The sequence below is a fragment of the Cyprinodon tularosa genome, unplaced genomic scaffold (genome assembly GCF_016077235.1).
Source record: "Cyprinodon tularosa strain WSP-4 unplaced genomic scaffold, ASM1607723v1 ctg210, whole genome shotgun sequence".
Lineage (NCBI taxonomy): Eukaryota > Metazoa > Chordata > Actinopteri > Cyprinodontiformes > Cyprinodontidae > Cyprinodon > Cyprinodon tularosa.
This window is the reverse complement of record NW_024038779.1, coordinates 2623187-2640844: the sequence shown is the minus strand read 5'-3', so window position 1 is coordinate 2640844 and position 17658 is coordinate 2623187. Positions and strand designations below refer to the sequence as shown.

Genomic DNA, 17658 nt, shown 5'->3' with positions numbered 1-17658 from the left:
TTTTTTTCTTAGAATTATGACTTTTTTCGCAGAATTATGACTTTAATCTCAGAATTCTGACTTTAATGTCAGAATTATGACTTTTTTCTCAGAATTATATCTTTAATCTCAGAATTATTACCTTTTTCTCAGAATTATGACTTTAATCTCAGAATTATGACTTTCTTTTCTCAGAATACTGACTTTAATTTCAGAATTTTGACTTTTTTTCTTAGAATTATGACTTTTTTCGCAGAATTATGACTTTAATCTCAGAATTCTGACTTTAATGTCAGAATTATGACTTTTTTCTCAGAATTATATCTTTAATCTCAGAATTATTACCTTTTTCTCAAAATAAAAAAAATCTGTTACCTTTTTTTACTGGCCCTAATCATCTTATGTAGTTTTATGCTTGCACTTTAAGTTGCAAAGTTATGTCTATTTATAATAAAGTTTTAAGAGTACTGCGTAGAACAACAAAATCACAACATTTGTAAACTGGAAATGTGTAATTTAAAGCTTCAAACGTGCTTTCTTAAATAATGAAGAACGTCTGTTTGTCAGTAACGGTGGTTTTATTTTGAAGGGTCGGACCGGAAATGTAATTCCTGGCTTCATGATCCTTGTGTGCTTCGGTCGGACAAGGGGGTGCATGGGTGAAACATGGCCGCCGTAGACCCATCGAAGTCTCCGAATCGACAGAAAAACCCCACAGAGGAGGTGGAAACATCTGGGGAGGAGGCCGTGGCGGCGGAGTCTGGATGCAGCCCCAACCAGACGGAGGATGCGGCTGGTGACCAAACCAGGTGCTCCCCCGATGGTGAGCCCGCAGCCGAGGATGTTGGCAGTAACGGTGAAGGCGGCGGTGCTGCCAGCCATTCTGGGGAGGTTAGTGTCGAATCCGGTGCTGGAGCAGCAGACAAAACGACATGCGTCTCATCAGAAGACCGAGCAGCGGCCGAAAAAATGGCCGAGGCCCTCGACAGCCGGGAGCAGGCTTTCGTCTGGTCAGAGACTGAGGACAACGAGGAGGGGGCGAAAGCCCGCAAGAAGGAAAATGACAAAAGTGGTATGCCAACAATGTTGATATATGTTAAGAGTTAGCTTTAGCCTCCGGCTAACCTGGGATAAACTCCACTGCTGGTTCTGTTCACATCTGCTTTCCTTATTTATCACTGCAAAATCAAACAAGGACCCATTACTATAGATTACCTGGTTTTAACTCTAGTTTCTGTCATTGTGCATGCATTTGACCGTATATATATTGCACAGTATAAAGGAAAGGTGGGATTATTTTAGATTTAACCACTGGCCAACTCCAATCTGTAGTCTCTGTGCAGGTCTGCACAGATTAAGGGGTGGGTCCTATAACCTGAGGGAAACTTTCAAATGCTCATCAAGAAAAAACCTGCAATAGTTTTGCTCTTTAAGTATTCACACCCATGCTTTCATCATATTTTTATTTTTTGAAACGCAAATCAGAACCTCAGCTCTTAGTCCTGCATAAGGCTTGCAAATCTGTTGTAGTTTATTTTCTCCCAATCTTCCTTCCTGATAATCTCAAACACTGTCACTTTGGATTGGCAGCAAAATGACACCTATCTTTAGGTCTTTTCAGAAGTTTTCAATTTGTTTAAAGATTTAGTGGAGGATTTTCGTGATTTTTATTTTTTTAAAGACCTGCCCTCTCCACACAAAAAACTGCACATGCACATCCCTGTACCCACTCTCGAGAGGGAACGCCCATCAAACGCGTGTGAGAGCATGCATGAGACAATTTCTCTTAGTGCAAGCTGTTTAAAAGTTGCTGTTCTCATAGATCACACAAGCCTACTGTGTCTGAATGTTTCCCCTAAATCCCTCAATCACTATATAGAGCGGGGACTATATAGTGGACTTTATAGCGAACTCGGTTAACTGACCGTTAGGACAGATGATCACTGCTTTTTGCTCCGCGTTGGTCACGTAACTCCTCCTCCACCGCGCGGTGCCTGCGCCATCTTTGTTATTAGTCGCTGCTGTCGGGCGTCAGCAAATCCCATTATGCTTTGAGAGGAGAGCTCTCTGCGCAAAGCATTATGGGATATATCTACCTCTTCTGAGGCCTTTCTTTTCTTATACACTTTGTAGACACTGTTTTTTTCTCTTACGGCCCTCGGCCATAAGAACCTCGGTGAGAAAGGTGAGCTTCATTGACTGTCTGGAACCATAGGTCACCACACAAACACCTGAAAGTGCGCAGAAAAATATAGCTAACAGGACGAACACAGGACGGCTAAATGTAAACATATCACCAGAATGATTGACAATTAGGAGGACCACTTATTTAGATGATCCACCCAGAACTAAGATTGTCCTCTATACCTTTAAGTAAACATTAATTGTGTTCTGAAGTGGTGTGGACCTGGTTTTCTTCACAAATCTTTTTACAGCAATATTTCAAAGTTGTGAAAGAAATCAGTCCAAATCAAATCCTCTTTGATGTGGCATAAATATTCTAGAAATTCAGAGGACAAAGACATTTATTTTTTTAAAGATGCCACAGCTAGTAAATGTTGTGTTTGATAACTATTCACACCTAAACCTGGTTGCATAAAGCTGCTCGCTCTGTAATGGTAATTTCAACTGTTGAATGGATCAACCATATATCCTGCCATATGTGTGAAGGCTTTAGCCTTGACATAAACATTGTTAATGTTTATTTCAACCCTATTATTAATAAAGTCACACATCATCAGAGATAATTATCCTAACATAACAAAATAACACAGATATGAATATGGAGCAAAAAGAAAGAAATAACCGTTCAATGTAAAGTGCACTGGATTGGATCTGATATCAGATATCAAATCACTGAAATCCGATTCCAGTGTTGGATTGGTGCATCTCTAACGTTTGTGTTAGGGATGTTATAAAAAAAAAATATCGACTCACAATTTATTGTTCATTAATGGGTTCTTATTTAAAAATGTGTTCCTTAGACTAACTGATAACATCCATTGAGAAGGGAAATCTTTCGTTGGTGCAGTGTTCCCGGCGTCCAGTAGAGGGCTCCGCTTCCGAAGACATGCTAGAGGGGAAATATGGATCAATTGAGAATCCATTCTGGGATTATTTACTCTGTAAAGGATGCAGAATGTATTTCAAGTGATTCTGTTTGTTAGTACGAACACTCGATAAACTCCTTAAGTTCTTGCCTAAATAGTGCCCATTTAGCCCTGCTGCGTGGCAGAGACGCATCAACTTCTCTGCTGTGCATGGAAGGTGAGGATATGATGATAGAAATGTGGGAGGCACTATGCAGAACATTGCTAACATGATAGAAATAGACAAGCTAGAAATATGCACAGTAGATGGGGAAGTTTTTTGTTACTTATTGCAATACCATTTCAATACTGCAGATCTTTTTGAGGCTAGATTAGTTCAAAACTGGTTTGGTTCCTAGACTCTCTGCAGGATCAAAACAGACATAAAGACCAATGCAAAAACATTTCTACTAAGTTGCTCACTCGTATTTAAACATTTTCTAAATATATATGTTGCGTTTTTTTCCTTTTTACCTTCATTACATGACTGTGCAGTTGTGCAACATGTTGATACTAATATTAGTTCTTTGCTGCTGTAAGATCAGTAGAAAATACCTTTTTTTTAAATTGATCTTTATACTAATTGATCTTTAGTGATATTAGAATTTGACAAAGTGGCAGTGATATTTTTATGTATGGGTTTTCTTATTGGGTAATTTATCTATTTGTGCTTTAATTTTTTAATTCCGTCAGTTTTGTCCCTCCATAGCATTCAGTCCTCCTTCAGACATTCTTAATGTAAAACTTGTTAACTAGCTAACACTTTAGGAAAACAAGGATTAAACCATGCAGCTTTGATTTAGTCATATTATTATAACTATTATTATTTTATTGTGGTTCATTATGTTTATAATTTTGTGTTTCTACTTGCCTATAAATTTAAAAATAACACATTTTGCTACCAGCCCACAGATAATCCATTCTATGCCAGAATTAAACAAGGACCTGGCCTATACCAAACTATTTTTTGCAGTGCAAAATGTATCTGGTCAATGCTAATGTATGCAGCAGCCCTGTATGGTTTCTGCCTTTCCGTTGGCTCTACATAATATTTTCTTTAGTGATTATCATAACAGGGTAGGGAGCTGTTTTTCTGCTCTAATTCTCAGCTTCTCTCCACCATAACCTGTTTTTAGCCTCCAACAGCAACGTGGCTAAACAAAGGACTGCAGTGGGGTTTGTTTGTTTTTTTATTTATAGGCTGTTACTTGAATTTTATGACTGCAACAACTTATTAAATAATATCAGGCACTCACTTATCAAAATAGCTTTAAAAAAAAGTCACAAAAAATATAGTTGAGTAAAGGCTTTGTATATCTCATTCATTAACCAGTGTTTACCAAGCACCATTATTCTTGTGTTTTAAAAACATTTCAAATCAGAGAAATTAAAAATAAAAACACAAGTTTTGAGAGTTGGATAATAATCATGAGGTTAATGCTATCAGAGTGTCTCCTATTTTCCTGCACTTTATTTTGAAATCCATCGGAGAGTTAAAGTAGGTCAGTGCGCCACTTATAGTTTTGCACACAGCCGATTATTTTCCCCCCAAATTCATTTTATGTTGGTCTCTGCTCTTTTATGTCATGTAGTTTTAATATCACTCTGGTAATTTTTGCTCTGCCTTAAAGTAGGTTTAGATCCACAAGTTTTAGCTTAATAAAAATAAAAGGGGGGGTGTAAAAAACTGATGGATTTAGAGAACTAAAGTAAGGCAGAGTGAGCATACATTGGCAAACAAAGATATGAAAGGTGAAGACACCTACCATGCAACAATAACTAGTAAGAAAAAAAAAAAGCTGGTGTAATAAAATTTTAAATGTGTCATTTATGCTGCTGGCATAGTTCCCTCCCTTTTCTTACACCTAGCAGATGTTATTTTGTTTTTGAATGGAGTCATTTTTTCCCACAGGGTGTGGGGAAAAAGATCATCTTTATTATGTTCTGACCTATGTTGTGGGATAACGGGATCTACTGGTTCTAGAGTGGTAGCTGCAGCCTTTTAGAGCATCAGAGAAATATTTAAGGCAAAAAAGAAGCCTGTGAGAGTTTAGTGTCACAGTTTGACCTTGAAATATTTAGAAAATGTTTGGCTATCTACAAAATGGCCCGATTTAATCCGCAGAAGTTCTTCCGTTATTTTTTCTATTAATTTTTTTCCCAATTTGATTTCACTAAGCATTTAAATGGCCATCATTCAGGATCCCCTCCTCGTCTCCACTATCCTTCCAGTTGTTATTAATGCCGTTGACAGTTCTTAACCCAATTTTGGTCATTTCTGCAACCTCCTTAAATATGTTCTATGTTTAATGTGTGCCAATGATTTAAAGGAGAAGTTCGGTTTTTTACACTTTAAGCCCATTTTCTGTAGTGTCCAGGATGAAATCGAATGATCGACACCAAAAGTTTGACAATTGCTCCTGTCTCTGCTTTTTGGCTCATTTAGAATCACCCCCTGGCTGCTTTAGAATGGCTAGCATAGAGCATGTCCGATAATGTCCTTAAAACAACCTTAAACGTTCTTTTTTTAAAATATGCTACTCACCGGGTCGTCAGCGCTGTTCAATGACGTTCCAAAAAAAGTTTCGTGAAGAAAAACCGTTCCTGTCTTGTTTTATTTAGCATTTTGTAAATCCCATTGAGTTCTGTTGGAATAGTCAATATTCCCCTGCCACCGGAAACGGAAATGGGGCCTGTTTACACAGTTGTAGTCTTTTCGCTTCACTCTGTGTACTCCGACGTCGAGGTGCTAACGTCTCTGTTAAACACTTTAAAAAACTCTGAAAATGGAATACGAAAGGTGGATTCTTGATTCTCGACGTCGGAGTACACAGAGTGAAGCGAAAAGACTACAACTAAGTGTAAAGAGGCCCCATTTCCGTTTCCGGTGGCAGCGGAATATTGACTATTCCTACAGAACTCAATGGGATTTACAAAATGCTAAATAAAACACTACAGGAACGTTTTTTCTTCACGAAACTTTTTTTGGAACGTCATTGAACAGCGCTGACGACACGGTGAGTAGCATATTTTAAAAAAAGAACGTTTAAGGTTGTTTTAAGGACATTATCGGACATGCTCTATGCTAGCCATTCTAAAGCAGCCAGGGGTTGATTCTAAATGAGCCAAAAAGCAGAGACAGGAGCAATTGTCAAACTTTTGGTGTCGATCATTCGATTTCATCCTGGACACTACAGAAAATGGGCTTAAAGTGTAAAAAACTGAACTTCTCCTTTAACTTAGAGCTGGGCCATATGGCTTCTAATCTCCAACCCTTTTCTTTTTTCCTACCCCTTAAAAGCTTTTTTTCTAAGGTCATATTTTTCTATTAAAAATTACAAATTGTGTGTGTTTATGTATATATATATATATATATATATATATATATATATATATATATATATATATATATATATATATATATATATATATATATATATATAAATGTTTTAAAGATTTACTGAGACTTAAAACAGGTAGAAGCTAAATGCTAGCTGCATAACTGCACATTAACACAGACGGGCATGAAACCCAGACTCTGACTTAACCTTTTATCTAAGCATCTATTCAGTTGACACTGGCACACAGGCATTTATAACTGGATCATGCATTCAACGGCTTGGAAGAAAAATAAAATGGCCCTCCTGCTCTTCTTCTGTGTAAAGCCCGCAAAATCAGCAGTTTTTCCAGACTGAATATACCCTATAAAGCCAACTGCGGTAAACTTTCAAAGTCAATCTCGAGTGGGCAATTAATGTTAACATTCTCTTCTGTGTTTTCTACATTGTCATCCACAGTTTGGCCTGTTTTCCTCTAAATTTCTGTGTTAAAAGAGGTATGAACATGCTGCGTGGGTTAGCAGTGTTCATCCTGAACGAACGTTTCCTCTTATGAATTAGTGTTAAATGGCAAAGGCATTTATTAACAAAGTAAGTCATTTTCATCAAAATACCAAGTTGAGGGAAATACCTGATTATTTCTTCCTTTTTTTTTATTGAAATAATAGCCAAATCTTTTAGTCTGTCAGTCATTCTTGACTGAATACCTGCCTGATTAGATGTATCACAGCACAGCAGAGTGCTTTTGCACAGTAAACACCACACACGCATACTGGAGAAAACGAAAAAAAAAATAAAAATCTGAAAATATTTCTACCTCAGATAAAATGCTTCCATTAGCACTTGAGTGAACCAAATAGAGAAAAAAAAAAAAGATGAGAAATTTTTTTGTTTTTTGTTTTTTTGTTTTGTTTGTGGACTCTGGATTACGACAAAGGTGAACCACAAGCGTAGATTATGCTCCATGGGTGCACTGGGGTCACCCATTTTCATTCAACACAAGCTTATATAGCACTGACCATTCACCATTCAGTCTGTCTGGTGAATATATATATTTTTTTTTTACGTGGTTTCAGCTTAGTGGCTCTTGTGGTCTCTAAATTAAGAAACTTAAAATACATCTAGTGTAAAATTAATTGATTTTAGAGCTACATAAAGTCCTGATAAGTAAAAAATATGTGGCCCCGATGGAACCCGGGAGCATCATTTACAACTGTGGTTCATTTTTGTCGTAATCCTGACACCATAGTTTGGATGGGCCTTAGAATTAAGAACAATCGGTCTCTGGTCAGCTAGATCACAACGAAAAGCAGAAGGGAAAGTAAAAGCATTTTAATAAATTCATGGTTGAAAATTATGCTAAATGTGAAATAACCATTTCAAAATGAATTTTTAATGTTGCGTAAATTAGCACAACAGTGACTTGATTAAATGAGGGAACTACCATAATGGTGGATTAAAAGGTGTATATGTGTATGTATACACTAGAATCAACTCTAAAACTGGGACAATGGCTCCAGCTAGGGCTGGGCGATATGGAAAAAATACTATATCACGATATGGATTATTTTATATCACGATAACGATATATATCACGATATACCACAACTGATGTTGCATTTTATGTTTTCATAGTCCGTCAGATGGACAGGGTTGAAAAAAATCTTTCATCGCCTATTTTTTACCCATCATCTTGTTTCCTAATATGAGAATCCCAACCCCAAACCAAGAACACCAGTTATGCAATTTGCGGCCATGACAGTGAACAGTATAGAATCTTGGCTATTGCGCTGCAGTAATTAATCATTTAATATTAATTTGTTATTGACATTTTATAAAATTCCAAGGCCAGTTTTTTCTCTTGTCTTTCACTTACCTTGTTTTCCACTAGGGGGCGCCTCGCCTATTTAAGAAGAAATGTGTCTGCACTGGTAATACATTAATTAAAATGCCCACATGTTCTACTGGATAGGAGTGTCAGTGTAGTTAAAAATGTGATCCATCATACGACCTGTACCACAATTATGGGTGTTTCAGTTGTTCTCTTTATTTTTCAGCAGTCACAAGAGAAACGTGCTGCACAGTTTAAAAACATGGAACACAACAGTACTATACAACAAACTATAACAAACAGTACACACTAATACACACAGTATGATTTACTCTAAAGGGGAAAAAGTGAATGCTACAGCACCTTTGTGTGTAAACACAACACTCACAGGTGCAGTAGCCTTCACTTTTCCCCCCTTCAGAATAAATTATAATATCAGTGAGGTCCAGTAATGGATGCGTATGCTGTAAAAGCACACAGTTCATTGGTGTAAGCATATTAGTAAAACCAATAATAGTAAAACTAGCGAACGTACAAAAGTGCATAGCAATGTCAGGCTCATACCTTGGGCGAGCATCACTCCGGTGTGGTCCTCAGGAAAGTACACGGTCTGTAGACACCGAGCGCGGAGGGTCCAGTCCGTGATAAGGATGGTGAGACTCATATAAGGCTGTGTTGCTCTACTCATCCACATGTCCGTAGTCAACGCATAATGCGTCGCACCACTGCGTACCTCTCTCTCCACTTCAGCCCGACAACTAGCATATAAGCCAGGCAGCTCCGCTTTAACGGTAAAATCTTCTTGGGTGTCCATCATTAATTTTTTTTCAAGCCAGAAAGAAATTTCACGGGCTCTCTCCATCAGTAATGTCGCAAACGTATGGTGCAAAGCCGCGTGACGTAAAGCGGTGTAGTGTCGCAAAACCACGTTCTCTACACATTATCTTTTTATTCTCTTTTTTTTTTCGTTATATACACTTAGAGTTTGCATAGCAAAAACGCAAAATGTTATATTAACAGATTATATTACAATGTATATTAGCAGTAATAATAATAATAAAGAAGTTTATCACGATAGAAAAAATAGAGGAGAAAGGTCACGATAGACATGTTTCTCTCGTCCTCACGATATATATCGCCATATCGCCCAGCTCTAGCTCCAGCCCCATTTAGCAACCAGGTGTACCTTCAAGTAGCAGCAATACAAATATTAGCCTGAGTATGAAGGGATAGGAAGTCAGTCACAGTGAATGAGCGAAGTAGTTAAGCAGAACTGATGCTTTCTACTGTTTTCATTAGCATTGGCAGCTGTGGTGACAAAGGCACATTGCAGCATTTTTATGAGGACTAAACAAACTTATTTGATGCAGGTTAGAGGGGTGAGTTAAAGGTACCCGTATTTTCACGACCATAAGGCGCAGTCTCAGTTATGTGTGCCATTTCTGTATTTAACACACACATAAGGCGCACCAGACTATAGGGCGCGTTTTTTTATATACAGGTACATGTCCTCTACTACCTTTAAATACCTCTACTGTGTATTTAAAAATAGAGTGGGAGCAAAACTGAGTATGACTGTGCTTTATTCATGTATTTATTACAAAGTATTAATCAAACCTGGCAGCTGGCCGTGAGACATTCCTATTGTCGGCGCACCTCTGGTATGTGGGGGTCTGAGCGGCACCGACAGAACTAATATTAGAAGGCAGGATGATAATCTGGATGAAATGACTGCAGTGATTAAGTTTTCAGGTGGATTTTCTCACTTAAAAACATATTAAAACTACTTTATTCCCACTGATCACAGCAAATATAGCTGCAAGGTGTATTTATTACAAAGTATTATTCAAACCTGGGAGCCGGCCGTGAGCGACACATCGCTGATGACACAGGGCTGTGATCACTCCTCTGAAACGGTTTATTGACGCATAAATTAACTTAAAATCCTGAAACCTGCCGACAGAATATGTTCGCTTTTATTATCCTGGTGCGTGCAGTTTAGATTATTTAGATGAAAAACACCTACCAGCCGCCGCGGTGAACCCGGAGGCGACCCGGCCCAGAGGCAGCTGTTGAATTAAGTTTTCAGGTAGAAAAATAGAGTGGGAGCAAAACTGAGTATGATTGTGCTTTATTCATGTATTTATTACAAAGTATTAATCAAACCTATCAAAGTCATCATCCTCTGTTTCTGAATTAAACAGCCGCGCTAAATCAGACATGCCAATTTCCCCTTCTTCGCTGTCAGAGTCACTTTCCGTGCCAGGCGGCTCCTCAGAAATAATGCCGGCTTTTGCGAAAGCTCGAACAACAGTGCCAGCAGACACGTTAGTCCAAGCATCTACAATCCATCCGCAAACTGTGGCGTAACTTGCCCAGCGCTGCCTTCCACTTACCGTGGAATTATTCTGCCGACAGAATATGTTCGCTTTTATTATCGTGCTGCCTGCAGTTTAGATTGTTACAGTTAGTTCTGACGCAGGGCTGAAGCAGCTTTGCTGCTCTGCCTGCGCGGTGCAAAAGTGTGTCTGACGCACGTTGGGCAGAGCTATCCTATCCTTTCTTTGCCTTGCAGCTATATTTGCTGTCCAGCAGCAAAACCTCAATTTTTCCATCTCGAGCAGCAGCAGCGCATCAAGCGCGTCAGGTGCTTAAACGCTCCCGACACGCTGCTGCTCAAAACACGCTGCGAGACCTTTTGCTGCGCCTATATGCGTGTCAACCATTTGACTTTGCATGTAAACTCGCTGCTTCTGCTGCACCTGCTGCCTCCGGTTCACACCGATGTCGAGCGGTTGAATAACAGCGAGCACAGCGTTAATTTGTTTCACCATGTTTTTCACCTCAGCTGTGAGATGGGCACGCATGGAGTCACAGATTAACAGTGATGGTGATGAGTGGAAAAAAAACACCTGGTGTCCTTACATTCACCTCCCTCAGCCACTCTTTCATCATGAGTTCTGCATAAGGCATGGTGGTCTCAGAAGTCCGCAGTAACAACACACATAGGGCGCACCGCACATTTTGAGGGGAAAAAAAGACGTTTATATGCTCCTTATAGTCGTGAAAATACGGTATATAGCCAGTGAGCCTCTAACTGTTCATTCATTTCAATGATGAAGGTTTTCGATGGACGTTCAATGTTGAGGGTGGGCAGGGTTGTAGCTCTTGGTCTAGCGGCCGATGTGATCGTCTTCTCTGACTGGAAGAGCTGCAGTTTCCGTGTCCTCTCCAGGCCCTAAGAAGAAAATACACTTAAGACACAATTATAAGCTTAATCTCTTTTTGGAAAACCTATAAATGTTTTAGATTCTTTCTGCAGGAGTTCAGGGAGCCAGGTTCAATTAGTTTATTTTCAGTCAGGGTATAGTCACCTGGTACATGTTCTGTCCTGGTTTAAAGATTTCTTCAAGGATGCAGTCGTTTTATGCTGCTAGCTTACCAATCTACATTGTACCCCCACCCCACCCTGCAGCCAGTTAAATAGCTGCAGGCAAAGGGGAAGAACTACAAGCTGGGACTCCTCTTTTCAGGGAGCTTTGCATGTATGACTGAATGGGTTAAAACAGCTTTTTAAATATATTTTGTTCTAATTAATCTCTTAGACAATTAATCAAAGTTTTTTTTATCACGACAAGCATAAATGATAAAAATATAATTATAATGATTAAAAAAATCTGATAAATCCCTGTAGATGTGAATATCTTAATTTGGTTTTGATAGGATGCATGCAAACCTGTATACATAGTTTGTAGTAATCATATTTGATTTTCAGTTTATGTAAGGATGGATGTGCAGATGTCTTTTTGTAGGAAAATTCAGAAAAACCTGGATTCATTGATTATTTAAAATCTGCATCAATAAATTAAAAGCCCAAATTACTTTACTAGCAGCCTTGTTCCTGATTCCACCCTCAAATTAAATCTAGATTTCTGTTCTTAAAGTGTAAACTCGGCATATAAAAAAAAACATTGAGTTCAAGTTTGTTTGTGCAGGCAAAAAAATCAGATCAACTTAATTTTAGATAACATTATCAACTTAATATATATATATGATTAAATCAAATTATATCAGATAAATCTAACACTACGTAATTAAAACAAAGTACAGTGAAACATTGTGGTCTCTTACATCAAATTTCGAATAACAGGTAACATATTTTTCATTCGGGTTTTAAATACTGTTTTAGATTAGGCGTAATCTTTATTTCCTGTTTAGTCTCATTACATTTGATCCATCATAATTATTTGATGGACCAACTCTCCCTCAAGCCAAACAGAAGTCTGTTGACTCCAACCTCGAATTTCCTCTTGCATTCAAAGCAGTTTGAAGGGGAAATCAGCTTATTATTCTTGAATGGTTTAGTCATTCCTTTACTTTAATGAATACAATGGATCAAATTAAAATATTGTCTGCTGAAAATATACAATATATCCATTGGGCTATATGCCAAACTCCACTACTGTCTGAACTTCAGCCAGCCCCGGTAACTGTGGGCAGACCCACCTGGTTCAATCAGTCAAGTAATGAAAGACAATAAACACAGGAGCTGGATGAATTTCAGGGGGTTGTGGATTTGGACATGTAGCCCATTGCAATCTCAGAAAGGTGAATATTGCATACTGCTTCAGTTCATTACTGGCCTGCACTCCAATATTTCAAAGGGTGTAAAATAAAACTTTACTGTTTACGGCTAACTTTGTGCGACTATGATGATGAAAAGAGAAAGGAGATGTGAAGAAAAAATGTGGGTTAATCATTAACAAAATTACAATAGGATGATTAATCAGAGATATTATAATGCCCTATTTTCCTGCTATCGAACAATATGTGAAGCAAGATAATGGTCTGATCTATTATGCATTATAGATTAATCTGACTGATTTTAAAGCTGTCTGCTGTCATTTGCTTTTATCTTACAGACCACAAAGTTGCTAAGACTGTTAATGATGCAATCCAGCATCCACCTCCTGAGGAGAACTCAGAAAAGACTGACAAGGGAGAAAGTTCAGCAGAGAAGTCTCCAGTTGAGGGCTTGGGGGTTGAAGTTGATCCAGCGGAAGACGGGATGGACGATGACGAAGAGGCCGATCCGACGAATAAACAAAGGAAATTTAGCTTGGTGTGCAAGGAGTGCGGCAAGAGCTTCAGCCAGCGCGAGATGTTCAACCTCCATCGGCACTTTCACGCACATGAGGATGAGTTGCTGCCCCTGACCTGCAAAGAATGCGGCCTTACCTTCCAGCACCGCAGAAGCCTCATCAAACACAGGAACGAACACAAGGAAAAAGAAGAGAACCTGGAGACTACAAAGATGGAGGACAAAACGCGGGCGCCGTTTAGATATCAGTGTGCAGAATGCAAGAGGATATTCTCTACAGTAGGTAAACTGAGGGACCATGATTGCAACCATGCATCAGAAAAGCCTTACCACTGCCCTCTTTGCCGCCAAGATTTCCAGTTCAAAGTGTCTGTCACCAAACATATGATGACCCATTCCCGTGAGTGCGCCTTTAAATGCCAAGAGTGCAGTCAGACCTTTCCAAACATCATGTCCCTGCGCTTCCACCAGAAATCCCACGGTGCTCTCAAGCCGTACGAGTGTCCAGAGTGCGGCATGGTTTTCAAACACTACTCCGTCATGGAAGACCATCGGCGCAAGCACGTCGACAATAGCCGCTCTCACCTGTGCAACATCTGCGGCAAGACTTTTAAGTACAGCAGCCTCCTCCAACAGCACCAGTATCTACACACGGGCCAGAAGCCTTTCCGCTGCCCTGAATGTGGCAAAACATTTGCCTTCGCCCAAAACATGAAGGCGCACTGCCGCCAGCACAGATTACAAGAAACCAACTCATTAAGCGAGCCACCTAAAAAACAGCCTGTTAGGTCTGGACCCGAAGTGGCTGAGGGTCCCGAGAAGGAGAACTCTCATACTAGCCAGGATACGAAACGCACCTTCTGTTGCCCTCTCTGTCCCCAGACCTTTCACGTTCCAGCTAACCTCAGAGCTCACCTGCAGTTCCACGAGGAAGAGTACGAAAAGCTGGAAAGGACACCTCAATCTCCGGTGGTGACCAACAAGCATTGGGACAAGGGGCACACCTGCCCTCACTGTCCTAGTATTTTTCGAGAGGAATCTAGTTTAAAAGGGCATCTGTTGAGTGTCCACAAGACAAATACAATGCATTTGGAAAGGTTGCCCACACCAAAAAAGCAGTTAGCTCAATTAAGCAGTGATAACACACAGGGAAAGCTGTTTAATGTAAAACCCTACAAGTGTTCAGAGTGCGGAAAAACTTTCCGGCACCGCTCAGTGTTAGAGCTACACATGCGCATACATTCCAAGGACAAGCCTTACCAATGCAAAGTGTGTGGCAAGGGTTTCAGATTCAGCAGCTACTTGCAGCAGCATCTTATTATCCACACGGGCAAAAAGCCTTACAAATGCCCCGATTGTGGAAAGGATTTTGCCTTCTTGCAGAACATGAGGACTCACCAGAAGCTGCACCAGGAGAAGCCTTTCCGCTGCACGAGCTGTCGCAAAGGCTACAGCGACGAGACCCAACTCCAGCACCATATGTTGTCCCATAACGGAGACAAACCGCACAAGTGCGACCTCTGCGACAAGAGCTTCGGATTGGCCTATCTGCTGCGAGACCACATGAACACCCACACCGGGGAGAGGCCGCACCAATGCGAGGAGTGTCATAAATCCTTCTCCTGGTTCAGTAGCCTGCTGGTTCATCAGAAGATTCACGCACGCAAAAAGCAAGCTTTAAGCCACTACAGCTCCTACCCAGTTGGTGCCCGGATGAGGGGAAGGGGGAAGAGGGGAGGGAGGCTAGTGTGGGGGTTGTCCAGACCATCTGGGATCTCAGAGGTGGTTCCTCCTCCTCAACATCACCTCTACCCAGTTTCTCCTCACAGAGATTCCGAGTTGCACAGACAAGCGCCGCAGCAGCCCTCTCTGTCTCGCATGGATTCACAGACAAGGCAACAAAGTGAGGCATGGCCGTCTGAGCCGCATCGTCAGCCGCTGCAGTGGAGCGTGGATGCTAGAGAGGTGCCCCCACTTCCCACGCAGCACCATCCTCAGGCTCCACAGTATGACGTTTCAAAACAGCCGGCGCTTCAACAACAGCAGCAGCATCATCAAAGGAGTCCAGGCTGGGCGGATATGTCGTTATTGGGACCTGGGTTGGCTCCCAACTTGGACTCCCAGTTGAAGGAGAACACTTCTTCTGTTCTGGCCTCTCATATGCCAAGGAAATCCAGCCCATCAGTGGCAACTGAGATTGCGCAACAAAGACAGCATAAACTCTCTTTGTGGAGTAACACTCCAACATCCACAGGCTTGGCTGCAACAAGCTCCTTGCAGCATGATTTTTCCGTTCCCTCCTCCTACATAGACGGAGCTGCGCTGTGGAGTGTCCGCCCCACTCCACTTACAAACTCTCAGAGCTCCCCAAACAAGCTCGGCCAAGACCTGCAGCTGCCACGGTGGCCGGGCGGCCCAGAGCCGTCCCCGCCACCCAAGAAAGAAGAAAGGCTGTGGGACATCAATAGTCCTTCAGTTTTGTCTTCGACTGTTACTCAGCCAGAGAAGGCGTGGAACGGCTGCGAGCCGCAAAAACCATGGGTTTCCGGTCTCACAGGTGCCCCACCCTCAGCTCAAATAGACCAAAGCAACGCCATGCCCATCTCAGCTCCTGGTTCTCACGGGGTTACCAGCAACTTGTGGGACATTCAAACCCCTCCGGGGATTTCAAAGACTGTGAACTCTGTGGATAAGTTGGTAAATAACCAAGAGTTTCAGCTGCAACAAAAACAGGTCTCGCCCGGCTGGAGTGGCGTGCAGACCCCCACGCAGAAGGTTCCCATATCCATCCAATATGAGCCTCATCGTTTCAACCAGGGGGTGGGGACCCCCGTCTGGGGCTTTCAGAACAACTCCGTCGGACCTCAGTCTCTGCTCTCCAGCCAGCTCAAACCAGGTGGCGGACAGGAGTTGCAGCAGCAACCGATGGCATCAGCCGCTCAGATCATCATTAATCAACCTTCTCCTTTTTTCTCTCCTCCGCTCGCTCCTCTTCCCCCCTTGGCTTTGCCTAGCCCTCACCCCCTCCACTCGGTCCCGGTCGGTGCAATACCCAGACCCCCACACCCAAACATATTTTTCACCCCACAGCCGGTCATGAGCGAGAGGCCACACATGCCGCAGACCCTGCCCCTACCTCAGCTCCCCCCACAGACGGAACCTCACAAGCTGGGAACCCGTCTGCCATTTCCCCCGGAGCGGCTTCTCCACTGCATGATATGCGGACTCTCCGTTCCCCGGGAGCTGGATCTACAGATGCATTACCTTCAACATGCGAAGGGGGAGATATGACACTTCTACACTAGTAACAAACCTTAGTTCTGTTTTTTATACTTGTCTGTAAAACCTCATTCATTTGACACTTTGCTGTTGAGTGGATGATGATTTAAAACAAACAAAAAAAAAGGTGTAAGTGAAACCAGACACAATTTGCACATTTGATTTTGAAATTTGATGTAAGACTGTGCAGCGTGTTTGACCAGAGGATGTATATGTCTATAATTGGTTTCGCCAACTTTTCAGATCATTTCAGGGGTGCGGATTAATGAGGTTCTGCAGGCTACATTTCATGTATTGCTGATTATGTTAGAATTAGATCTTAGTAATTTTCTAGTTCTGTCCATATGTCTTGAACCATTTGTACTGTGTTTCTCCATGTACAGTATACAGTGTGCCTTTTATGAGTACAGTCTGCATGTCTGCTGTCTTGGTATTCTAGGCCCTAGTTTGTGCTTTCTAAGTAGACTGAACAGTGTGACCTCAACCCGTCACAGGCAGCGCAACTTGTTTAAAGGTGCTGAAGAGTCTGGAATAGGGGGGCTGTGAGGTAAAATGTATTTTAAAGTATGCATTGATTGGTAAAAGAATTTATACCACTTGAAGTTTTTCACTCTGTCTTTTCAACCAGAAACTTTGATGTATCTTATTGGGGTTTTATGTGAGAGAGTAACACAAAGCAGAAGAAACCTGGCCGGAAAAATGGATACATGTTCTATTTATTAAGTTTTTTATTTACATATAATCTGGAACTTGTGCATTCTATTTCATCCCTTTGAGTCAGTGCTTATGACTTTAATTTTTCTTTAACTCCATCCCACCAAGTCTGATCAACTACCCTGTTCCTGCTGTCCCCACAGTATGATACCGTCACCACCATGTTTCCTGCTGCTGGATGATTTCTATACACTCTGCGTTAATCCATCACATAAAATCTCAGTGCAATACATTGTTTTTTGGCTGTTCTATGACTAGATTAATAAATTGAAGGGGTATAAGTCTGTTTTGCAAAGCACTCTACATATTAAAGCTGCTGGCCTACAA

The 17658-nt window shown here is 41.1% G+C and overlaps 1 protein-coding gene across 1 annotated transcript; it reads left to right on the top strand.

Moving 5' to 3' along the window:
• The first annotated feature begins 584 nt into the window (after window positions 1-584).
• Window positions 585-17658, top strand: zgc:66448 (uncharacterized protein LOC327401 homolog). The gene is made up of 2 exons (XM_038285487.1): window positions 585-1051; window positions 13160-17658. Exons 1-2 carry the CDS (start codon window positions 646-648, stop codon window positions 16627-16629), a joined length of 3876 nt encoding a protein of 1291 aa, XP_038141415.1. The 5' UTR covers window positions 585-645; the 3' UTR covers window positions 16630-17658.

What these genes read in the sequence shown, in the direction of transcription:
- zgc:66448 (XM_038285487.1), top strand. Translation starts at nt 646, where the DNA reads ATGGCCGCCGTAGACCCATCGAAGTCTCCGAATCGACAGAAAAACCCC. An exon ending in GAAGGAAAATGACAAAAGTG is followed by an intron (nt 1,052 to 13,159) that starts GTATGCCAACAA and finishes TTTATCTTACAG; the next exon opens with ACCACAAAGTTGCTAAGACT.